General features: G+C 42.5%; 2 protein-coding genes and 1 pseudogene across 2 annotated transcripts; all 3 read right to left on the reverse strand.

Moving 5' to 3' along the window:
* Positions 1-1,605: 1,605 nt before the first annotated feature.
* On the reverse strand, positions 1,606-5,881 carry LOC144790710 (uncharacterized). Its single transcript, XM_078665430.1, has 3 exons — positions 5,578-5,881; positions 4,874-5,302; positions 1,606-1,730 (listed from the first exon to the last, which is right to left on the reverse strand). The coding sequence occupies exons 1-3, from the start codon at positions 5,732-5,734 to the stop codon at positions 1,606-1,608; spliced, it is 711 nt and encodes a 236-aa protein (XP_078521556.1). The 5' UTR covers positions 5,735-5,881.
* Positions 5,882-15,936: 10,055 nt separating this feature from the next.
* Positions 15,937-17,728, reverse strand: LOC144790712 (ATP-dependent DNA helicase Pif1-like; annotated as a pseudogene).
* On the reverse strand, positions 17,728-24,951 carry LOC144790713 (uncharacterized). The gene is made up of 3 exons (XM_078665431.1): positions 24,825-24,951; positions 24,418-24,615; positions 17,728-19,004 (listed from the first exon to the last, which is right to left on the reverse strand). Exons 1-3 carry the CDS (start codon positions 24,949-24,951, stop codon positions 17,728-17,730), a joined length of 1,602 nt encoding a protein of 533 aa, XP_078521557.1.
* Between the last annotated feature and the right edge of the window lie 1,050 nt (positions 24,952-26,001).

The following is a 26,001-nucleotide window of genomic DNA, read 5'->3' on the forward strand; positions in this document are numbered from 1 at the left end:
GTAGGTATCCCCTATGAAGTGGCTGTAGGTTAATAAAGCTTAGAGGATTAGAAGTTCCCACATTGTGCATACTACATCTCTATAAGAGTTTAGGTAAAAACTACTGCTCTGACAATGACTGAACAAAATGAGAACGTTGAAGAGTAGGTAGAGGCTCTAAATATTTCAGAAAATTGCAGACAGGCAGTTACCATTAAATTATCACAATATGGTATCCTGGCAATGGGTGGAGATGTTACCTTCATGGTTGGATACCAATGGTGGCGGAATGCACACCGCATACTCCTGGTTTATGCGTCACTTTTATTCTGCTCTAATATATATCAAACTAATGGAGGCGTGCATGCTTGTTACGCACTCCACCCACTTGCGCTATGAAAGTAGAAAAACACATAAGGACTGCATCTGATTCCTATCAAGCTGTAGAGCAAAGTCTGCCATAAATGAATGACATTTGAAAGTAGTTGGGCGTAAATGTTTGGGATGAGTGTCCTCTGGTGAGTGAGCGAGCCAGACTGTCAATAGGGGGAACTTTTTGACAAAATAGTGGGCAAATGGTACATTTTTAAGCCAATTTGAGAAAGCAAGAAGGTTAATAATATCAATAAAATGTTTCAATTCTGACATTGTGAGATTGAATTAAACATTACTGAGGCCTTTTGAAAGGGTAGTGGTCACCAGAGTGTCTCAATCATGCCCATTATCCTCACCTCGTCCATCTGCATATCGTATCCACTTCAGCAGCCTCCCTTCACTGACTACTGAATGCACTTCCTTGCATCTCCTTCCCTTCAAAAATCCGCAAACACACAACACCCCCCACCTGTAACCACTGTATTTTTTCATTTACTTTTGCCTTTTCAATATTTTTCAACTGTGTACCTACTTTACACACAGTTGCACAGAATCACAATTGCTACTGGAATAAGTGACATTTGCTAAGTAAAACAGCTAATGTTCAAGTAGGCATATACTTTGAACTGTGTTTACCATTATGCTAAAGGGTGAACAGTGCTGGGAGGGGAGGAAGTGTGCTCCCATCCCCCTACTATATATAATGAATGTTTATGTGAATTTTATCAATACATTGGCACATTGCATGTATCTCTCTCTGCTGCTGCAGTTGAGAGGCAGAGCAGTCATTCCCCATAGGCATCCGAGGTGCTCTATAACTGTTCTGCATCTATGAGCTGGTAGCGTAGAGTAGCAGTGAGTGTGCTATAAGAGGAGAATGCTTGCCATGGTTTGTTCAGCCCAATTAACATATAAATATATATGAATAAATGAATGAACTCTGGGAATTACGCGGCCCGATCAGCAAACATACGCCTTGCCTAGCAATGAACTGCTGTCTTCTATGAGCCAGAGCCACGTTTGAAGCTTCATTGTGTATATGTCCCCTTCAAAAGCAGCAGGGATCTGAGAAAGAATGTTAGCACTAGGCCTCTCAAAAAAGAGGGAGATGCTGCCTAGGAGTGTCAAGCTGTAAACAAAAACATTGTTTTCTTCAATAAAAACAAAATCACAAAGCATAGTGTTAAATTCAGTAAAATAAAGATGATGGGTCCTCGTTGCAATGTTCAAGTAGTATATTTATTTTTGGGATTAGATGGTCAGGTACAGCAATAAAGTAGAAATGTAGTCTGGTAAGAAACCCCACCGGGAGCAAATAACTTCCTGCTCAGCCTCCAGGTAACTGATAAATCCCTTGAACAGAAACAGGTAGAATCCTGGATGACATCACAGAGACATCACATAGACAAGCAGACACTAACACTAAGGAGGGACAAAAAGAGAGGAAGAGCACAAAGAGAGAGGAAGAGCAGGATATAACACACCTCCCTCCTTTAATTGAAAAAATGGATAAGATGAAACAGAAGATGGCAGAAGCAGAAAGGCAGAAGAAAGAAAGAACATATATGCACCAGAAATAAACACCCTCTTCAACAAGATGGAAGGAAGAGGTAATATCAAAGGGGCGCAGGTACAAAGGTTGTACAAGCACCGTAAGCTAACAAAAGAATGTAAGCTTAAATGAAATGAAAACTGAACATCTCAATACAAATGAGCAAAGGTACAGTATGGCTCAGTACCGTAGATAGAAAATGAAATATCAACTCCTCAAATTCGAATATTTTCGATTCCTCCAAAATAAAGCACAATAAAATGAGCCCAACTCCTCAAAGTAAATACATGAACTCCTCAAAACATAGAGCACAGTAAAAGTGGTTCATGACAAAACGGCTCTTCACAGAAAATGCACAACTTCTCTATCAATAGAATAAAACTGAGACTATGCAGCTCCTCACAGTAAGTAACAGAAAATCAGCAATAAAACTGAGCCCTGCAGCTCCTGACAGTAAATTGGGGCCCGATGTAGGTAGGCCGTTACCGATCGGTAACGGCCGAAAATACCGAATCTGGGCCCTTACCGATCGGTATACTGGCATCGAGATGTAGGGCACAAAAAAAAGTACAAATGGGAGCGAAAACCGAATCGGAATGATTACCGAATGTAAAAGAATGCGATACGTACATACCGAAAATCGGATACAGTACGAATCGGTAACACACCGAATCGGATGCAAACACCGAATCGGTGCATGTACCGATTCGGTAGTGACACCGAATCGGACATAAGCCGAATCGGTGCATGTACCGAATCGGTAGTGACACCGAATCGGACATAAGCCGAATCGGTGCATGTACCGATTCGGTAGTGACACCGATTCGGACATAAGCCGAATCGGTGCATGTACCGATTCGGTAGTGACACCGAATCGGACAGAAGCCGAATCGGAGAACCTACCAATTCGGTAGATTCACCGATCGGGAAAATCCCCGCTTCGGACAGATGGGGAGATGTAGGGAGACACAGAAACACCGATTTTGGCTCAAAATCGGTAGAATCCACTCGGAAATTACCATGGATTACGATCAGGTGGTAACCAACTCCAACCCATAAAAACAGCCCCAAAATGCATTGCAACTTGCAGGATGGCAGCTTTTTATGTCATAGCGAGGCGGCTACGGCTACAGCAGCAAGGAGAGAGGGAATGGCAAAGAGAGGAGCAGGTATACAGACAACGTATCACCCTGGTCATGCTGACAGATGCAGAGATCCTACAGCGGTACAGGCTGGACTCAGAGACCATCACAGACCTCATTAGGGACCTCCAACCCCTGTTGCAGCACCCCACCCCAAGGGCACACGCAATCCCTGTGCAGGTGCAGGTGCTATGCTGCCTACACCTGCTGGCGTCTGGCAGCTACCAAAGTGTAGTCGCTGTGGCAGGAGGGGTGACCCAGAGCAGCCTGTCAAGGTTCTTCCACAAGTTCCTTGATGCCATGATCCAGAGGATGGCCCACTACATTTCCTTCCCTGCAACCCAGGCAGAACTTGTACAGACCAAAGCAGACTTTTACCAGATGGCAAGATTCCCCCACATCATTGGCTGCATAGACGGCACACACATTCCGATTTGCCCACCATCTGACACAGAATACATCTACCGCAATCGGAAGTCCACTCACACCATCAACGTACAGGTGATCTGCAATGCGAAATGCATCATCACAGACCTGGTAGCAAAATTTCCGGGTAGTACCCACGACTCCTACATTTTCCAACAGAGCGGCATCTATGCACGGCTGATGGCTGGGGAATTTGGAGAAGGATACCTCCTAGGTGAGACACATCATCAGCCCCCCATAACCAAAAACAGCAAAGTGAAATACATGTATGCATGTAAGTAATTTTACCCCTTTTCCTTCTAGGCGACAGTGCATATGCCCTCCGTTCATTCATTCTCACCCCCTACCTCAACCCCTCTACACCCAGCCAAAGGAGGTATAACCGTGCCCACAAAAGCACCAGGAATGTTGTGGAAAGGACATTCGGCATCTGGAAAAGCAGGTTTAGATGCCTGCACAAGAGTGGAGGTGCAAGGCAGTACACCCCCATCACCTGTTGCAAAATCATAGCTGTCTGTGCAATGTTACACAACCTTGCGGTGAAGAAGGGCACTGAGGTGGAGTTGAGTGACTACGAGGACCATGATGACGATGAAGCTGTGCCACTAACACAGCCAGCTGGGGTGTGTACGCCAAGTGATGGGAGACATAGACGTGAGGAGATAACAGCAAACTATTTCTGAGTGAGTAAAAATGCACAGACAGGTGAATGGTTGTGTTGAATAAGCAATTTTTAATACTGTTGCTACACAGTTACTGCACTGATGTGCAACAAAACAAAGGTGTAATGTCAATGAAAACAAAAGTCTAGGGTCCAGGTTGCCTCACCCGCCCTTGCTAGGCTATTTCTTTGAGCGCTTTGCAGCCCCACTGTGGTGTCCCTCACCCCCTTCAGAATGACCAGCGGCATCTGCGGAGCGCCTGGTGCTCCTGCGTGGCTCTGACGCAGCGCTGGCCGGGCTGCTGCGGCTGCTGCTGTCCCCAGCATCCCCCAGGTCCAGGGCAGGATTTGCGGCAGTGTTAGAGATGATCAAGGCCTCCATTGCTGTCGTGATGCGGGCCATTCCCCTTGTCAACTCTGCGGTATTTTGAGCGAGACTAGACTCCATGTTGGCACCACGCTGACAGAGTTGTGCCGTTGCTGCAGCAAGGCGGCTCAAGGAGCGGTTCTGCACCCGGGCATCCCGCCTGCGCACCACCTCTTGCTCCTCCATTCTGCCACATAACTGTGTGATGGCAGTGGTTAGCCTGCCTAAACCTGCTACTGCCTCCTTGTTGGAAGCCACAAAGGCCTGAAATCCTTTCACCATTTCCCCCATCTGCAGGTTGTGCTGCAGGAGCTGGCGTTGGCATGCCATGATGGATTTCGCCTGCTGCCTTTGGATCTTCACCATATTGCCTTCGAGGGCCCGGAACACTCTGGCCTCCCGTGCTGGGTCTGCAGTGGTGGGAATGGCACGGCGCCGGGTACTGCTGCTGCCCGCCTGCTGCGTGGGCTGGGGTGCCACTGGTGGGGGTGTGGTGCTGGCCGGGGCCTGAGCCCCTGCTCCCAGGACAGGGTGTACTGGAGCCACAGTGGCAGGAGCTGGTGTAGGTGGAAAGAGCTCCCTTGTCGGGGAGTTCTCTGGGGAGAATTGCAAGGAGGGTGTGCTTTGCATTTGTGGGGAGTGAAGTGCATCAAAGTCAATTTCCAGGTCTCCCTCAATATCCAGGCCTATGGTGTTTTCCTCCTCCTCCTCGGCAGCCTGACTCGTGCTCGGCCCTGCGAGTGCAGTGGTAGATGGTGCTGCTGCCTCCTTTGGCAGTGTTTGTCCGCCTGATGGTGCCCCTAGGTACAAAGAAGCATTTGTAAATAGAGTACCGATGTATTACAGTCAGTACAATTAAAGCATTCCACATGTCCTAGCATCTCCGTAGAATGTGTTCCACTGTTTCATGTCTTGTGATTCTGCACTGCCATATTTTGATACCTACTGCTGACTGGATGTACCATGATGCTTGTCTCTTGTATGTTGGTTGCAGTACTGTGCTGGGGTTTGGCTATGCATTGTGTCTAATGGGGAGGTGTCTGGTAGGGTGTGTCCTGATGCGCATGCCTCTTACCTGTAGCTGTAGCTCTGGCTGAGCTGTCCAGGGTCCCAATTCCGGTCACGCTCTCCCTCTCAATGGTGCTGGAGACCAGTTCCTCCAGCTCGGTGAGGGGTGGCGCCGGGTTCCTGCCACCACCAGTGACTCCAGCCTGCTTCTGGATCTCTGCCATCTTCCGTTTGGTCAGGCTGCGGATGTCGTAGAAGCGCTTCTTCAGCTCATCCAGGGACCTGGGGGTGACACCCACAGCGTTGACCTTCTGACCGATATCGCTCCAGAGCCTCCTCTTGGTGCATTCTGGCACATTGAGGGACAGCCTTCCGAATAGCTGCCGGTGCACCCTCACCACCTCCTCAACCAACACCTGCAGCTCGGTGCTGCTGAACTTAGGCTTCCTCTTCTGGCTGGACTTCTGGCTCTCACTCTGGTTTGCCATCTTGGTCTGAACAGTTCACTACCTCCTACTCCCACTGCTGCTAACTGTGACTGCTCAGCTCAGGCAGGCTCTCCAGAAAGTTCTTAATTGGCTGCACCTGCCAGGGTTGCCACTCCCTGTTTGGGAGGGGGAGGGGGAGCCACCTCATTGGCTGAAGCGGCTTTAACCGATTCGGCTATCTCCGAATCGGATATTACCGATTCGGTAAAATCCGAATCGGTATCATCTGATTCGGAGATAGCCGAATCGGTTTCTTCAATGCATTCCTATGGGCTTTTTGGCCATGGGTGTGTTTTCATACCTCCGATTCGGTAATAGCCGAATCTGATTTTTCCGACTCGGCTAATTCCGATTCGGTGGTAGCCGATTCGGCTAGTTCCGATTCGGTGGTAGCCGATTCGGCTAGTTCCGATTCGGTGGTAGGCGATTCGGTAGTTTCCGATTCGGTCCGTGCTGATTCGGTACGTACCGATTCACATTACCGATGCCGACCGATTCCTTATTATTTCGCTGTTTGTTTCCTACATCTCGTTTTCCGATTTCAGAATACCGAATCGGCCCGCCTCGGTATTTTGGAATCGGAAATTCCCTTTTACCTACATCGGGCCCTTGATGAACTCCTCTAACCATAGAGCACTATAAGTGGTTCATCTGAAATGACAATAAAATTGAGCCCCTATGGCTTCTAATAGCAAGCACATGAACACCTCTAACAATAGAACACTATAAAACGGTCCATAACAGAAATAAACATCAAAATTGAGCATCACTCCAGCTCATCATCACTAAGAATGAAAACAAACTGGAGCACCTCAACATAGTTGAGCACATAAATGACCCCAATAAGCATAACGCCTACAAATCATCACCAAAATGAAAGCAAATGAGCACCTCAACAAAGGTTGAGCACAAACGTGGCTCCAGTAAAGCAGGCAATAATAGAATAAATTATTTCAAAATGTATCACTTGCAAATCCACACAGAAAAGAGCATGTAACAGCATACATACATAACCTAGAAACAGAATTCTAAGCATTGAGCATATAAATCGATATTTAGCACACCACCGTACTTAGAAGAAATGCACTCAAGGGTAAATTACAGCGCAAACTACACATTGCATAAATTAGGAAAAATGCAAAATTGTACACAACATCTTAAACATAACAAATCAAAATAATAAAAGTAGTCACCATTGTCATTTGAATGAAGGGAAACACAAACAGCTCTGTAGAAATCTCCATGGGAAAATGTAAAGAAAATCAAACAGTACCTTGTTGGAGAACACCCTTTTGTTTAAGTAAAGTAAATCAATAAATAAATCATGAAACAGCAAACACTGGTGAGCAATCTCTCACCCGGGTTGTAGATCCAAACGTAGTGAAATGGTGTGCAGATCAAGTTCTCGAAGTAAGGAATGTAGACAGACTCTCAAATGGTGTAAAGCCAAGCGCTGGCATGTGAATTCCAGACGACAGTGCACAAATATGGAAGATTGGAAGTTAAAGAAGTAACGCCGTAGTGCTGCATGACACAGAAATTGACAAAAGTACAAACCAGAAGTACACGTAGTACTGCTGCAGAGTATGCGCAGGACGTGGCTGGCAAGAAGGCAAACTGCAATGACGGTACCAACCACAACATGGCGGTACGTTTCTTGAAGCCAAGCTGGGTGGCTCAAGGCACGCAGAAACATGCAGGCGTCGATAGGCAGCTGAACAGGCGTCATGGAGGAACGAGGAGAGAAAGACGTAACAGAAGCACTCCGCTTCCACGCGACGCTAGAAGTAAGGTGAGTCTGCCCTGGAGCTCGAGCTACATCTTTATTTTTAAATTTTGAAAAAGACAGCTGTCAAGAAATAGGCATCAGGTCTCAGCGTAGGCCACACGGCAAGCCAAATAACAAAGTAGAATAGCCGTCTCTTCACTCAAACTGCCAGTGCACAACCTCCAAGGTACCGAAACATGGAGTTCACACAGATTGATGCAGGCAGACTTTAATTTTAACTGCAGGTTGTAACGGTCCCAGTAAGTAGCACTTTTGTAAACAGGAGACCTTTAAACAGCAGGTTGGCACAAGTTGCGCAGGCAATAAACTGAAGTCACAAAGTGAGTTGACAATCTTTTAAACAGCAGATTCCAGAAATAGCACAGGCACACTTCCATTTAAACAGGAGGTTGCAGAAGTAGCACAGGCACACCTAGGACAGACAGCAGCAGCAATGTTACTCACGTAAAACGCTGAATCACTAGATGAAAACAGGAAGCCCTTTAAGTTTGCTCTAGTGCCAGATGATTTAATAGTAGTATTACTTCAGCAAAGGTTATTCCAATGCTCTGGGTTGAGACTGTCCGTTGGAACCAGACACCGGTGGGGCACCCAGACGCAGGAAAGTCATTTTAAACGTTTCTCTTCTTGTCTTTGGTTGCAATGATGACCTCTTAAATTCACTGAAGTCCCTTTTCTTTTAAATAGTAGTATATTTATTTTTGGGATTAGATGGTCAGGTACAGCAATAAAGTAGAAATGTAGTCTGGTAAGAAACCCCACCGGGAGCAGATAACTTCCTGCTCAGCCTCCAGGTAACTGATAAATCCCTTGAACATCAACAGGTAAAATCCTGGATGACAACACAGAGACATCACATAGACAAGCAGACACTAACACTAAGGAGGGACAAAGAGAGAGGAAGAGCACAAAGAGAGAGGAAGAGCAGGATATAACACATAACAGTAAAACACCTTCCTGTCTGTGCATTAATGACACATGATGAAGATTTGAACACAGTCATTAATTGCACTTTTAACTATGTAATCACGGCTGGCTTTAGTTTTGGTGGCGCCCGGTGCAACAATGTTTGCTGGTGCCCTCAAATGACCACCTCTATCACGGATTGCTTCCCCACCACATTGTAACAGTGTCCAAGTCTTCAAAACCGCCCTCTCTGAGAAGCATTTAAAAAGTTATAACACCACTCATACCAGTGTAGGGTGTCAGAGTACTTTGCATCACACTCACATTATACAGAGATAATCAATCAAACGTTTGTAAATCAGTGTATAGGACATGTTACATAAGTCAGAGTCTTACAAGGTGTAGGAGTGACATGTCATCCGTATTGTAAGAAGTATAGTTTATGAGTGCTTGTTCTAGAGAAGCACAAACTCAGAATCTAAAAAGGAACACAATAGCCAGGGGTTCTCTTTAATAATAAGAATACATTTCTACCCAAGTTAACTCATTTTGCAACATTCATCTATACTCTAATCTATACTTTGCAGTGTAAATGCAGTTCTTTGCTGAAAGTTAATAGTTCACTGTTCTATATTTGGATTTTACCATTGAAATTGCATGTAACTACAGGATGTCTCTTTTAAAAGCAGTAACCACTGACCTAGTTATATTATATGCACTTTATAATCTGCGTGGCACACTTTCTTTGCCAAAGAAATACTAGCAAGAAGGCTTGCTGGCACGGTGCTCTGTTCACTGGGTTTAAATAAAACCCTACAAATTACTCAATGTTCTAAATAAATCAGAAGATACTCAGAACTAGTTCATCCATGAAATTTCTTTAGTCTCTGTGGTAATCAAAACATGAATGCAACCATGGACAATTATCAATCATAATATTCCATAATATCAACAGTATTCACATTATTTACAATTTGTATGTCGTAAACAATACAAAGCAAAACCTGAATATATATTCTATATAATACTTGTGAAAGCCCAATGCATTTGGCCCCTTCCTCAGGGGCCAGCCTACAATTGATGCATTTAAAAAATATAAAGACAACCACATATATGAGTAGCATTACCCAAATTGCATGCTGATCGAACATGTGTGAACTGCTGTCAATCATGACCCTGTGGATGGTAAGTCATACTGTGTTTATAATTTTGAAATGTAGAAGTGAAGTTAATAACACACAATATACACCCAACGTGAAAACCAGATGAAAAATGGAATTACAAGAATTATACGGAATATATAATCATGTTTTGCTTTGTATTGTTTACGACATACAAATTGTAAATAATGTGAATACTGTTGATATTATGGAGTATTATGATTGATAATTGTCCATGGTTGCATTTATGTTTCGGTTACCACAGAGACTGAGAATAAGAGATTTCATGAATAAACTAATTCTGAGTATCTTATGATTTATTTAGAACATTGAGTAATTTGTAGGGTTTTATTTAAACCCAGTGAAGTGCACGGTGCCAGCAAGCCTTCTTGCTAGTATTTCTTTGTGTTTGACTAGGCACTTGTCATGACAGCAAGTGTAGCACTGTAGCACCAGTAGTCAATAAATAAGAAGTAGATCTTAGAGGATTTAGTCAGGTAATAAAAAAGGTGTGCACCTCCGTTTCCTTCGTGCACACTTTCTTTGGAACAGGTATATTGACCCTCATGTGCTACTTTAATGTGAGTCAAAAACTAAACTAGACAAAACTCCGATCTCTCTCAAGGAAGAACATTAGTCACAGCAGTTAACCTATCTTGACCTTTAGGTCTTGCCTGGAAATTGTTTGAGGAAAGGAAGACAGCAGCAGGTTCTTGAACCATAGAAAAAACCTGCAAAAATGGCGCCACCGGAACACAATGTAGACAGTAGCAAGGAAGATCATCACATTTATATATTTACAAATATTTACAAATTCCATGATTTTAGAAATAAAAATCCCCCAGCAATGAAAGAACAACCAGGAAATCTTGATAAGGCTTTTCTAAAAATTTGATGTTCAAAATTTGTAATCGCCTAGGGCCTGCTTTCTTTGATTCCAAGCACAGTAAAGAGAACGAGATACTGCAAAATTATTTATTCTCTTGGATCACTTTTCAGTAGCCTTGCAGCTTCCCAATAATGCCTCACTCCCATGAGTTTACATACAGTAATCAACCATTTCTTATGTGCTGTTTTACATAGAGGGCAGAAAAACAAGAAGTGCTCTTTCGATTCTACAGTTTGTGGACAACTTTGACAAAATTTAACAATTGAGAGGTATATTAAACCATTTTGAGGTATGAGCTCTCAGTGGAAGGAGGCCACATCTATGTTGTAGATATAAACATTTAGTTTGGAAGGAATGAATTCTATCCATATAATTCTCTAACTGTGATACACATTTATGGTTCAAAAACTAGCCAGATATACTACTCTTCTCATGCACCCTCAATGTTTGCTTCAAGACTTCCTTCCAGTATAGATGCTTTGCTGTCTTTGCATCTCCTTCGGCGTCCAGCTCTGGTGACATCCACAGTTCTCCCATTCATATTCTATTTGCTGTTTCTCTTATTACCTTCAACCAAGGAGTACTCACGTCCTTGTCAAGAATTAGCAGATCCTTTACCGAGTCCCTGTATATTGCTAGTTCTTGAGTAGACCAACGTCTGATCCAGTACAACAATGGTTGAATCAGAAAGAAATAAGTGTATTGGGTTTAAAGCTAGATATATTCTCACTGGTGTGACAGGTGAGGTTGGAGGGAGTTTAAATAGAGCCCTGATAAACCTATTCTCAATTTTGGTCAAAGTTTGTGATTTAACATAGCCCCATATCTCAGCTCCATAGACTGTTTCTATTAATGCGCTGAGGATCTATATACTGTGAGAACAGGGGGCACTGCCCATCCTGAGGAGGCCTTAGATTTTCTCCCAATTGCAGAGCTTATACATGTAGGGTGGTTTTTCTTTTTTCTAACTTGGCTTCTCGTGTTTGGTTATCTGTTAGTCTGACACCCAGATAATCAAAATGTGAGCCCGTATCAAGGGGCCCCTGCTCTATTGTCATATTCCCTTAATATGATCTATGGGTATTTATGGGCATACATTTAGATTTTGTTGGGTTCAATTCTAAGCCACTTTCCTCACAGAAAGTGACAAAGGCATTCCATTTGGATTGGAGCCCCATTGGTGTTCTCAAGATTAGTAGGGTGTCATCCGTGAACATCAAGATCAGGATAGGCACTCCTGCTAATTTTAGGGGCATCGTGTCTGCATTCAGCACTTTCTCACAGCTCCGTTGATTTATAAGCTAAAGAGTGTGGGGGCAAGAACACACCCTTGTCTCTGATCAATCCGATCTGTCAAGTCTCCTATAGTATTACATCTCACCTTTGCATAGGTATTTGCATGGAGGGCCTTCAGTATTCTTAATATATCTATAGGAATTCCATACCCATCCAGACTTCCCAGAGGGTTTCCCTTGGTATCAGGTCAAATGCTGCTCTCAAGTCAATTAAAGCGACATATAGATGGTCTCCCCTCAAGGTGACATATTACCAAGTTATCACCTTTAAGCGAAGGACCTGGTCTAAGGTACTGATCTTAGTTCTAAAGCCTGCTTGCAACTCTTCAAGGATGTTATTCTCTTCTATCCAATCATTGAGCCTAATAAGCACATGCCTACAACAAAAAATCTGAGTTCTACCCAGCACACTAATAGGTCTTTAAATAGAGGGATTATTTCTGTCACCCTTTTTATAAAGGGGAATAATAACAGCTCCATGCCATGTGGGGGGAATTGGACTGTCTTTTAGACTGCTGATTATTTCTGTCACCCTTTTTATAAATGGGAATAATAACAGCTCCATGCCATGTGGGGGGAATTGGACTGTCTTTTAGACTGCTGTTGCATACTAGATTTAGATATGGGGACCAGATGTCTGGTTGAGGTAAGATGAGATTGCCTGGTATACCATCTATTCCATGTACCTTTTATTTTCTTAACTTTTTTAATGCCCGATCTGTTTCAGCTAGGGAAAAGTGTAAATGTGCTGCTCTGGTAGTGGATGCCACACTCTCTTCATGGGTAACGATTCCCACTTACCTACCCATTCCTCCCACAGGGGAGCTGGTAGAATTATTTCAATGATCCCAACCCTTGTACAAATCACCAAAGTTATGTGGATAGCATTTGGTAGTACTTGAGTAATATTACTGCAATACTACTAAACATCCTACAAAATAAATCTGTCAGTTGGGCCCATTGTATCATAGCACTTCCCACACAGCAATGCCAGAAGCACAACGCAACCAATTACACTTGTTACATATACCATATATCCTTATGAACATATACCTATCATCGCAAAAATGCACAGACTAGTGAATCAGATCTATTTGACATTCTCTAACAAAATTACATTTTTAACATACCACATTATGATCAACTCCAATTAGAGGTTAAACGAGGGTTGCTGCATGTTAAAAATATACAGCCTCGGTTCTCAAAAAGAATATTACGTTAGAGCCCAACCCAGTAGCAAGAATTGGTGCTGATAGACCAGAGGTCATATCAACTTTGCATTGGTGCACGCAAAACAGGCAACCCTTTTGCTGCATTTTGCTGATTGTACATCACAAAAAGTAGAAGATAAAAGTTTCTCCAGTTCATATCAAAGAAAAGAAATTGTGGAACCATATACAACACATTTATTGTGTGTAAATGATTGTATGTTAGTCATAGATATTTTGACAAATAATCCATTAATATTCCTTAAAAAAAAAATTGGAAGTGAGAAGCAAGATGGCGGCTGCCTGTGGTGGCAGTTAGGCAGTACTTCGAATCATGGTGAATTGAATGGATAAAGACTCTACTCACCCGGAAAAGTGGCTATGACCCTGGGCAGTTCAATTACGGCTCGCCGGGTGCTTGGTGGTTGCTCCAGGGCTGTGAGGATCCAAGAGAGCCTGATTGCTCTCGGATGACTAATAGTGGCGGTATTGGACCATGCCAACTACGGTGTTTGTTTTCCGACAGCAGCAAAGATGGATCCCAAAGTGGCAGGAGCGACTCAGAAGGAGAAGGTTGTCCCTCCTATTTTGGTATCCCTGCCGGGCCCCGTGGATTCGAGAGCTGGAGCCGGAGCCACAGGTGGCCCAATACACCGGCAGAGTGGGAGACATGCAGTGCCGGCATCTTGGGTGGAGAACACCTTGAAAAGAAGGGGGAAAGGAGGGGCTGTGTTGAGTCAATACCCGACCGGCTCCACAGGACTGGAGATGCTGCAAGGTACAAAAGGAGTGCGGGCGTCTCAATGTCACAGGAGACTCCTGGAATCATCTTACCTGACAATGTTTTGTTCTAATATCTTTATTACTTTAAGAGAAGAAGTACAAATAATTAAAATACCATAATAAGCAATACAACCAAAAAGAGATTTACACAATAAATAAATAAGCATTAATCAGTGTAAATATAATCAATGTCGTATATATTTATTTATTTATTTATTTATAGCATTTATAGAGCGCTCTGCAACCCTATGGGCATCCTGGCGCTGAGTACATATAGCTGAGAAAACCTGTGTAACAGAGAGGGCAGTGGTCTAAAGTTCTGATCGATTAGATTTTTGGGAAGAGCCATGTTTTAACCTTTTTTCGAAAGGCCATCAGTTGTTCCACAAATGAGCTGCAGCTATACTAAAAGCTCTTCCACCGCAGGTGGCTTTCTTGATCCTGGGTATGCTGATAAGGTTTAAAGATGAGGATCGAAGAGACCGGGTAGGCTCATACCAGTTAAGTTTATTTTGGAGTGGTCGGGGGCCTAGCCCATGAGCTGCCCTAAAGACAATACATAGGGATTTGAAACAAATCCTCTGGTGTATAGGCAGCCAGTGATGGTCAGCCAAAGCGAGAGTGGTAGAAGATCTTCGTTCTCGAGAGAGTGCCAGTTTAGCTGCAGCCGCCTTGATACTTTGAAGTCTGGAAATAAGATAGGCAGGGGATTCCAGTAAAAGGGCATTGCAGTAATCCAGGCGCCTGAGGATGGTGCTCCTGACTATGTTGGCTCTGTCCTGTGAAGGCAGGAGAGGTAGCATCTTTCGCAGTCCTCGCATTAAAGCAAGGCAGCTGCTGACCTGCTTGTTGACGTTGGTCTCTAGGCTCAGACTGTTGTTAAAAGTAACTCCGAGATTCCTTACTGATTTTACATATATCACCGATGTATCACTCAATATGGTGAATTAAGGAATAAGCAAGGCATACGAGAAAATCAGTTGTTCCACTTGGATAAATCCATCATCAGGAAAAAGAGAGGAAAGAAAAAAGAAAGAGAGAAGAGAGTAGCGTGGAAGAAGAAGAGGAGAAGAAGGAGAAAAAAAGAGAGAGATCGAGACACCTACTACAATAGAGAGGGTAAATTAAGAAGAAGACACAAAGGGATACTGCACCACCAAGCCTTGTGATGCTAAGTTCATATATTTATCAAGAGATCTCCAGACCCCACTAGAAACAAAGGGTGTAAGGTGTTTGTCCTCCACAGAAGTATGAGCCCCTCGGAGAAACGATGCCCATGCCCATCACGTATGATAGGATATGGACTTAAAGGATTTCCACTCTATTAATATAATTTTGACCGCAATTGATAATAAATCTAGCAATTGCATATCAAGAGTATCCAAAGATAATGGAGATGTTGTAGCCCTTGGGCCCAACAAAATTAGAGGCAGCGAGAGCTCAGATTGAATATTGAAGATTAGTAACAGATGTTTGTGAACCAGCTCCCAAAAAGGTTGGAGTAAAGAGCATTCAAAGAACATATGTTGATACGTACCAGCAGCTATATTACAACTCCAACAGAGACCATTATCTTTAAGCTTGAGGGTATGCAAACAAGCTGGGGTCCAATGTAAAAGATTGAGAGAACATTTTTAGACTGAAGAGGAGAAGGAGCAATTTTATTTCGTAGGGAAAATTTTCTAATGAGTTACCAGATTTCTGGTGAAATATGTTTAAAAATATCATGGTCAAAATGATGTAGCAATTTTTGTTGTGTAACCGTAGTCTGCAAAGGCGGCGTGGTGGATACAAATGTATATATTCTAGAGGCAAGTGACCTGCTTTATACCACACTAGCAGCCCGTCCCGACGTTGTCCGGGGATGAAAAGTAAAGTGTGTAATGTTGTTACAGATGAAGTATGTCATTATTGTAAGATTTCGCAGTCAACTACATTTTTAGTTTCATTTGAATGAGGATGTAGAATAAATTGATTTTGCACATTCCCGGTGCGAGAGAGTGCAACATATAACTGGCCATGAGTGAAGAACTCTTCTCGTAAGTCGATGCCTATAACTTTATATGTTTGACCTTGCGATTTGTCAATGGTAGAAGCAAAGGCAATGTTAATCGGGAATTGCAAACGTTTAAATTGAAATGGTAGATCTGTAGGTATCATGGGTATACGTGGAATGTGAGCTAACTGGCCTGCAGCAGGGCCAGATATAATAGTTGCTTTAATGACTTAAGGTAAAAGACTTTTAACTTGTAGTCGGATTCCATTGCATAGATTTGGCGGATGTAGGTTTCGCAATAAGATGATTGGAATGCCAACTTTTATTTGGAGTACATGAGGTGGAAGTCCCGTAGGGTTAAGTGAGTTTAGGAATTCTTGAGGATAATGTACTGCGTCTTCAGTATCTAATACTGTGTCAATGGATTTATATACTTTTGTTTCCCCTGGGATTTGAAGTAGTATGTGTTCATTGATGTGGTTGACACTTGTGTTTCTGGGTGCAACTATAGCTCTTTCACAAATCCATTGGTAGTCTTTGTTAATAATATTGTGAACGTCTGGGTATACATGTTGTATGAGTTCCTGTAAGTTCGAGTCAGCCGTCCCTAAATTTTCAATATTAATTTTATCATTTGTGTTGTGTAAATCTCCATTACCAACCTGTAGTAGAAGATCAGCAAAGTCATTATCTCCTCCTCCTAAATGTGTTCTCATGTTAGTGCGTAAGGTAAGAGTTTGTACGGAGTCCCATAGATGTGATGCTTTTAAGCATGCTTTTAGTATATCAGCACGTGTTCTTCTTGGGACAACAGGAAGAGTCTGACGGAAGTCACCTGCAAAGACAAAAGTGACCCCACCCATGATTGTAGGACAATTTCTAATGTCTTGAAGAGTTCTGTGTACGGCGTCTATATGTGTGCGGTGTGTCATAGTACATTCGTCCCACATAATAAGAGACACTTTTTGAAGCAGGGTGCCTAAGGGTCCATTTTTGCGTACTAAGCAAGTGGATTCATTTTCAATGGAAACAGTTAAAGGTAGTTTAAACGTGGAGTGTGCTGTTTTTCCTCCAGTTAGCAAAGTGGCAGCTATTCCAGAAGATGCAACTGCCAGAGCCAATAGTCCTGAAGAGCGTATTTTTGCAAGTATTATGTTGATTAAGTACGTTTTCTCCAGTCCCTCCTGGTGCGTCTAAGAAGAATATTTTTCCATTTTTTGTTTCCACACTTTCAACAATGGTGTTGTATGCTATTGTTTGATCGGGCACTAAGTTTGGCAAATGTTGTGCAACGTATTGCAGTAGGTTCTCTGTAGAGTTTTTAAAATCAGTATGGTTGTACGGTGTATGTATAGTTCTATTTGTTTGCCGCAGTTTGAAATCTTTTAAAGTTTTTTCACTTAGTACATACACAGAGTCTTCAGTTAGTATGAGACCCTGGTTAAATATGTCATTACTCATTGGTATTGATTCATCATTTGTTTCTTGACGCCTATTGTGTAGTATATCTTCACACAAATCTTCTTTGTATTGGTCCCATAAAGTAAGAGGATCAGATGGGTTACAAAACAGCAGAATAGTAACAAACAATTCACGTAGCTTAGATGGGTAGTGTGAAAGTGCAGCATCACCTAATGTATGTTTCCAATGTTGGTCGTCTTCAATGAGTCCAAGTTCTTTACACGCTGCTTGATAGGTAGGCATTAGTTGTCCCAAACCGTTAAAAGAGTGTCAAAGCCTGTAGGTCCGCGAACATGTTGTAAAAGAATGCGTAAGTGGGAACACTCCGATTGGTTTGGGTGAATAGTGTACATTCTACCCAGAGCTGAGTCTTTTTTTACACCAGGGTGTCCTAATACTTGCTGTCCACGTTTTTGCCATTTAAAACTTGATTTTGACCATGTATAGTACTGTGGTACTTCTTGGTATAGCAATGTTTTTGCAAAATTGTCGGTGGCACACAATTGGAAGAAGGCAGTAAGCGTTGTGTGCGTTGGGTTTTGTGCTACATGTAGAATGTTTTTGTCATTGAAATAGACTCTTTGACCAATTTCAAGATGCACAGCTAGATGTGTGACAGTGGGATGGCGTTCATGAATGTGAAACTCTAGAATGCGCCACACTGCTTCGGAAGTGCTAATATACCGTCCATTTAGATATGTGTCTATTTCATTGTGTTTGTTTTCAATAGCAGCAGTTGCTTGATCCCAGCCTTTGTTAATATATTTGCAAATATGTTTGATAGCTTTAACATATTGGCAGTATTCAATATTAATGTGAGCATTGAAAGTGCGACAGAGTAGTGGTGAATATGGAACAACCCACTGATTATTGACAGTGACTTCCTGTCCTCTAACCGTCATTGTGACAGTATGTCCACCATGTTCGGTGTTCCTCCTACGATAAATGGGATAGCCGTTAACCCCAGTTTCTGTCTCATTAATGAGAGGGCGTGGGTATTTTTTGGTGCAAATCCCGTTTTTCATACATGGTGAAAGAATGTTGTGTTCACCACAAGGACCATGTATCATGTTTTTCTTGACAATAAGAAACAGTTTTGGATCGTTAATAGGATCAGGCAGCTCTGCGGAGATAATGAGATCATCGTCATCGGCATTAATTTTTGGTTCGAGCCATAATAGTATGTGTACATGAGGTAGTCCTCTCTTTTGCCATTCAATAGTAAATACGTAAGCTTTAGCAGATCCAAAGATACCCTGTTGTGTTAATAGTTTCATTAGTGTTTTAACTTTTAAATTGAAGACCCGTGCAACGATGTCATGTCTATCGCATGTTTTTTGTTTTGGGAACAGTTGATTTTTAATTTCTTGCCACTCTGGATTGCATGTGAAAGTGATGAATAAGTCTGGTCTGCCGTAGTGCCTGACGTATGTCATAGCATCTTGTGTTTTTTCGTGCATATACCTTGGTGATCCAGTGAAGGTAGCTGGTAAAATAACGTGCTGTCCAATGTCTTGAGCTTATACGTTGTGATCTTGATTGACAGCATCTTTTAAATTGATGTAGTGGTCTGCGCGCAGTTGTTTTTGATTGTGCCTGATAAAGTCTAGTCTTTCTGTGATGATTTTGGCCATCATATCTACAATGTATTGATTGAAGAGATTGCGGAACCAATGCAAGGTATTGAAAGTTGTATTTCTAACCATAAGAGTATAGGCATAGTACTGCATGCATGTAACTGTTTTGTTTGTTGCAGAGTTTGTTTGTGTTATATTGAGACAATAACCATCTTCACCTGTAGGGAATAGGATGGGGTACTGTAAAGGATCATAGGATCTATGTAATTCAGATACTTTGCGTAATACTCCCTCTCGGGTATGTAATACAATGTCGCGTGGTCCCTTGTTTTCGTTGACTAAAAGAACTGCAACTTCATCGGTAGTTGGTGCATTATATCTTCCTGCATGTGTATTTGGTGGCCGTTTATCTGCGTGTATAATAATGCGCAAATCTTCCTCTTGTGAATTCATTTCATAGTTGTACTTTAGTGAACGAATGTATGTGTTATGATGGTGCAATGTGTCTTGTAGTAGTTGTATAAGGTGTGTGTTTAAATTTGGCACCATGTGTGAGCGTGCGTCTATTTTTTGTTGTTGAGATAGGAAATATATTTGTAAGGAACTGTGGCGCTTTCCCTTCCATTGGAAGCATACTTCCAATCAAGTGGTATAACTGTCCCTGTATTTTAAATGTTGGCATGAAATTGCCTTCCCTAACTTCATTTGCACCAAAGGATGTCATTTGGAATAGAGTATTGTAACGGCGTGTGTTTGTTAAGAAATTATTTGAAAGTGTGTGAGTGCCATCTAGTAGTTGTCTAATGAGTGGCGGTGGATCTTGAATGTTGTTAATAAGTACTTTTGCTGATGAGCAGCAAAGGCCTTTATGTTCTGCCTTCCATTTAAGTGCGTTGCAGTGAGTACAGACATTGTCCATGTCTCCAATTTTGACATGTGGACTGTTGCAGTAGTCATGAAGTGGGTTGTAGTTGAATGCAGATCTGAGAATGTGTGTGTGTTGTACTGTATGTTCTTCTTGTTGTGATTGCATATTTGGAGTTATGAAATTTTGCTGTTTTTGTATGTGAGTGGTGCCTTTGTTGGTTTTGTTAGTGTTGTCCACGTGTGTGGTATTAGAGGTGGTTGGCTGTGGAGTACTGTTATAATGCTGTTGCGAATGTGTTGTATTTGTTGTTTGTGAAAGATATGAGGTTGATGGTGCATCGATGTTATGTAATGTTTCCTCATTTGTCTGTGTCAGTCTTATGCGCTTGTTTGTGTTTGCGCGTTTTTTATATGTAGTCTGTGAAAGATGTGTTTTCCTCTTCACCATAATGAAATGTATGTGCTTTAAATATTTACAAAAGAGAGAGAAATGTAGTTACATTGATGTTCACTGTTGCTTTCCCTAATTGTTTTTGCGTAGTAATGTCACAATTGTCACTTTTCCCTTATGTATCTTAACGTCTGCTTTTGTAATCTGTTCACGTGTAATGTGCTCCTTATGTTTCTTGTAACCTGCACACTTGTCACTGTTTCCTCCTGGCAGTTTTTACTACCTCATGTAAATTTGTTGTTCACAATTGTCACTTTTCCCTCATGTATGTTAACGTGTGCTTTTGTAATTTGTTCACGTGTAATGTGCTCCTTATATTTATTGTAACCTGCACACTTGTCACGGTTTACTCCTGGCAGTTTTTGCTAATTTTTTATTTTTTTTTGGTTACAATTGTTACTTTTCCCTCTTGTATCGTAAGGTCTGCTTTTGTAATCTGTTCACATGTAATGTGCTTCTTATGTTTTAATTATCCTTGTACTTGTGTTTAGTACCTGTTTGTAAGTTGCACACAACACTTTTCCCTTGTAACACACAGTATGCAACCTCTGAAATTTTGTTTGCTGTTGATACTTGCACAAGTGCCACTATTGCCTACGTAACGTTTATTCTTGTGCCTGAGTGTGTAGCATATATTGCAGTATTATACCTCTAATTGTACGTTGTTTTGTTTTGTAACCTGCACACTTGTCACTGTTTCCTCCTGGCAGTTTTTGGTACCTTATGTATTTAGTTTGGTCACAATTGTCACTTTTCCCTTATGTATGTTAACGTCTGCTTTTGTAATCTGTTTACGTGTAATGTGCTCCTTATGTTTCAGTTCTGTTAGTTGCACACACCACTTTTCCCTTGTAACCAAATGTATGGTACCTCTTATATTTTGTTAGCTGTTGATACTTGCACAGCTGCCACCATTGCCTACGTAACGTTTATTATTGTGCCTGAGTGTTGAACATATCTTGCAGTATTATACCTCTAATTGTACTTGTTTTGTGTTATAACCTGCCCACTTTTTAGTGTTTCCTCCTGTTAGTTTTTGGTACGTCATTTATTTTGGGTGGTCACAATTGTCATTTTTCCCTTATGTATCCTAAAGTCAGCTTTTGTAATCTGTTTGCGTGTAATGTGCTCCTTATGTTTCAGTTCTGTTTGTTGCACACACCACTTTTCCCTTGTAACACAGTATGCTACCTGTGAAGTGCCCCCATTGGCTACGTAACGTTTATTTTTGTGCCTGAGTGTGGAGCAAATATTGCAGGATTATACCTCTAATTGTTGTTTGTTTTGTGTTGTAACCTGCACACTTGTTATTGTTTCCTGCTGTTAGTTTTTGCTACCTCATGTATTTTGTTTGGGCACAATTGTCACCTTTTCCCTCATGTATCCTTAAGTCAGCTTTTTTTGTTTGGGCACAATTGTCACCTTTTCCCTCATGTATCCTTAAGTCAGCTTTTGTAATTAGTTAGCGTGTAATGTCCTCCTTATGTTTGTTCTTTGATGTGCTCTGACGCTTTTGTAATTTGTTAACGTGTAATGTCCTCCTTATGTTTGTTCTTTGATGTGCTCTGACGCCTTCGGGTAATGTCGGGGCTATATAAACACGCCTTCGTCTAAATTGAGCGCTTTGTATTTACGGGACCGCGCGTGTAATGTCCTCCTTATGTTTGTTCTCTGATGCGCTCTGACGCCTTCGGGTAATGTCGGGGCTCTGTAAACACGCCTTCGGCTCAGTTGAGCGCAGTGTAAGAACGGCTCCGCGCTATGTAAAGACGCCTTCGTCTAAGTTTAGCGGTATTTTAGAATGGGATCGCAGTCTATGAATACACCTTCGGCTAACTTTCTCGCTATGTTTGAAACGCTAGCGTTTGTATGTGATGAAACGGCGCCTTGTTTTCTTCCGGTTTTGCCCCTTTATGAAGTCGTTGGCCAATGGTTAGAGTTGTTTTATTTTTTGGGGGAAGTCGTTCATGTGTGTTCTTTGCTGCGTTGTCATTGGTCTACAATCGTATTCACCCTGCCCCCTGTGTGACGTAATTGTAGAGTCATCGTGTATTGAAGGCACGCCCGCTTTAGATTGTAATGGGAGTACAAAGGCGTCAATGTTGTGAGTGTAACTACGAGGAAGGTGTGTATATAGCGCGCCCCTCTTTTCCTGTGCTGATGGCTGTATGTGTGTATCGCATTTCCGATGTATTTACTACCGCGCTGATTATAAGTATGTTTGTTATACTGCACTGATTTTCCTTAGCATTTCCGATGTATTTGCAAATGTTGTAAGTATATTTGTTATACTGCGCTGATTATCTTCCTGCTCTGATGGCTGTATGTGTGTATTTAAATAGCATTTTCTGATGGCTGTATGTGTGTATCTAAATAGGTATTTGCAAATGTTATACATCCACATTGGTTGTTTGATACACCCACAGCCACGTTGTTACACACGACCACACCCTCAAGGGACTACTTTTACACTTTTGGCGTTTTTGCTTTTGTAATGTATATGGTGTACACATCTATAGCCTATGTCCTTCTGCTATATCTCCCCTTTCAAATGGTGTATTGGGTGTAGTGATTGGTGCATTACTTTTTTAGTTTACCTGTCTCAAAGGTTTGTGTTCTCTCTTTATAATAGTAGTATAGATAGACAAGAGGGAAACAGTATGGAAATCCGGGTAAAAGGAAAGCTTAGCCAAGGCAACCTTTATTTTTAAAAACGTATAGAAATCCAAATTACTGAGAGTATACTGCCAAGCTAAGGAAAAGAAAGGCATTGGGTCATGATTTGAATCATAAAGGTGCTTGACCAATGTAATACCTTTGCTAGCCCAGTCTGCCAATGTCGCAGGGTCAATATCAAGTTTAGTTTTGGAATTTTACTATAAAGAAGACCACCGAGATTTATGAGTTGGCTTAGAAACTTTTTTATTTATAGCTTTCAATGCGGCGATGGTATCAGAGATAATACATCTTGAAAAAGGTAGAGTCAATGTGGATGCGGTTAAAAAGAAGCGGTAAATAAAGGAGAAGATAATTCCTGCTCAATAGACAACCACAGCAGTATATGTCTTGAATCCGAAGAGAACCAAAGAGCACCCTGAGAAGCTAAGAATGCAACTTGGTACAAGTTCCAATCTGGGAAATAACATCCCCCCCCATATCATAAAGTTTCCTCAGATGTTTATGAGCTATTCTAGCGCTCTTAGCATTCCATAGGAAATTTGAAGTAAGAGCGTCAATTTCATGAAAGAAAGATGAAGACAACTTGACAGGAAGCATTGAAGACACAAAAATAAAAATGGGAGTTATTATCATCTTCAAGGTTTGAAGACGTCCCCACCAGGATAGGTATTTAAGCGACCCTGTATCCAACAACTGTTTAACCTTAGCTATAACTTGAGACTCATTATACGAGACAGTCTCTGTCAAATTGTTACAGAACCAAATCCCTAAGTATTTGATGCACTTTGATTGACATTTAAAGCCAACATCCCCCATGCGGGAAGGAAAACAAAACGTATTAGGAGGAAACATTTCCATCTCGTCTTTATTCAGAGTATACCCTGAAACACGAGAAAATTCTTTAATATTTTTGGAGATAGCCGGAATTGCATTGACTATATCTTCAGAGAAGATGAGCACATCATTCGCATTCGCTGTTTTGATGTTCTTCGGGCCAAATTGAAAACCTTTAATATCTTGATTTAGATTAAGTAGCCGAAGTAGAGGGTCAATCGACAGCAAAAAAAGAAGAGGTGATAACGGACATCCTTGCCTAGTACCCTGGCAGAGATCAAAAAAGGAAGAGGTAGCCCCGTTAATTCTAATATTGGCTTTAGGTTGTGCATACAACGACATCACCATACTAACAAATGAGTCCCCAAGATTATGAGATTGAAGTACTGCTTTTAGGAAAGGCCAAAAGACCTTATCAAATGCCTTTTGGGCATCGAGAGCGATGGCTGCTGAAGGAAGGCTAGACAACTTCGCTTTCCCCAAGATGTGACAAAATGTCCGAATATTATCCCTAGCCAGCCTACCTTTAACAAAACCGGTCTGCGATGGATTAATAAGCGAAGAAATATACTGTTCCAAGCCTTTAGTCAAAATCTTGGCGAAAATCTTTGTTTCCATAATCACAAGAGAATTTGGGCGAAAATTCCTAGGATCAGAGTGATCTTTACCCTCCTTAGGAATCACCACAATAGTAGCCTCAGTAGCTGATCCAGAAACCTTCCCTGAAGAGACAAAGTTATCAAATACGTCCTTGAGTTGAGATAGAATGGATGGTCATCACCATTAGGTGCATAGATATTCATGACATAGATATCCAATGAGCCATGAGATAAACAAGTAAGCAACCACCTACCATCTGAATCATGATCCGCAGTAACAATAGACAACACAGCATTCCTGGAAATCAAAGTCACCACTCCATTTCTCTTACCAAAGGCCTCAGAGCAAGAAACATCAAGGGCCCACTCCTTCCGCAACAATAAGGCTTCTTTATAAGCTACTTTGTTTTCTTGCAATAAGACTATGTCACTAGAAAGACTTTTACAATAATCCAACATTTTTGCCCTCTTCACAGGGTGATGCAAACTGCGCGCATTGAGTGAAAGCACATTCAGACAAGGCATATTAGCGAGGAATCAGTATACATAAGTGTACTTGGTGTATGAAAGAAAGAAGCGCAAAATAACTGCATCTGTAATGTAATGGAAACGTTTCTGTGTGTGGGCTTTGACTGCAGTTCCTGCCGGTGACCGCTAGGTGGCGATCCCGTGCGTGGCCCCAGAGCAGCCTCAGAGCAGCAGAGCAGAGCAGCAGAGCAGGGCCGAAGCTCCGGTGAGAGTCGGGGGCGAAGGTGAAGCGTGAAGCAAGCCCTCAGTACTGGGGGAGTCCGGCCTGCCGCGTTTTTCGAGGAGCACGGAGCTAGAGCGAAGAGCGGACCGGCTGTGAGAGGCTGGTTGGCAGCGGTTTGGCGTTTGGCGTTTTCAGCATTCTGAGCCTCTAAGTACCGGGCTGCACCTGGAGCGTGCCGGCCGGGCCGCCTTTGGCCCCACTTGGCCCTCCCCAATCGGGCCACAACTCCCTGAAGCTGCCGGCTGCCCTGTGCTTTCAGTACCATGGCAGGGAGAATGACAGCGCTAGAGAGACAGCGCTAGGGAGATAGTGTGAGTGGTGCTGAGCTGCTGTGTTGAGCCAAGCCAAGTCTGCTGAGGGTACTGGCAGGAGGAGTCCAGCTGCCTCAAAAGGTTGCTCCAAGGGGTCGGACCCAGTCCTTGGACCGCGCGTCGTGACCTAACCACACCCGAAGAGGTAGGGGTGCAGCGTTTGAGGCTCGTGTTATCCAAAACTGTCGCTTGCCTTCTGGGTTTTTGGGTTGACAGGGACACGTCGGAGAACTACCACACCTACTCCCACACCCAGTCTCCACTAAAAACTGAGCCCTAAGGCTAAAGACTGTACCGTCGTCGCCATCACCCTGAGTGCTGGGGGTGCGGGCTGGCGAATAGAAGAGAAAGCGGGGACAAGGCAAGGGACACGAGTTTGTGGGTTTTATGCCTGAACGCTAGCCAGCGCGGCCTGAGGCGTGTAGGCATAAGAGACCAGTGACCAGC

The sequence above is a fragment of the Lissotriton helveticus genome, chromosome 11, assembly GCF_964261635.1.
Source record: "Lissotriton helveticus chromosome 11, aLisHel1.1, whole genome shotgun sequence".
NCBI lineage: Eukaryota > Metazoa > Chordata > Amphibia > Caudata > Salamandridae > Lissotriton > Lissotriton helveticus.

Coding starts and splice junctions, on each gene's coding strand:
- LOC144790710 (XM_078665430.1), bottom strand. CDS start 5,734: ATGGCAGAGATCCAGAAGCAGGCTGGAGTCACTGGTGGTGGCAGGAAC. Junction 5,303..5,577: donor AGCCAGAGCTACAGCTACAG/GTAAGAGGCATG, acceptor CTTTGTACCTAG/GGGCACCATCAGGCGGACAA. Junction 1,731..4,873: donor AGTGTTCCGGGCCCTCGAAG/GCAATATGGTGA, acceptor GATGTCATCCAG/GATTCTACCTGTTTCTGTTC.
- LOC144790713 (XM_078665431.1), bottom strand. CDS start 24,951: ATGTTGGATTATTGTAAAAGTCTTTCTAGTGACATAGTCTTATTGCAA. Junction 24,616..24,824: donor TTCTTGCTCTGAGGCCTTTG/GTAAGAGAAATG, acceptor TTGTCTCTTCAG/GGAAGGTTTCTGGATCAGCT. Junction 19,005..24,417: donor GCAGACCGGTTTTGTTAAAG/GTAGGCTGGCTA, acceptor ACAACGTATAAG/CTCAAGACATTGGACAGCAC.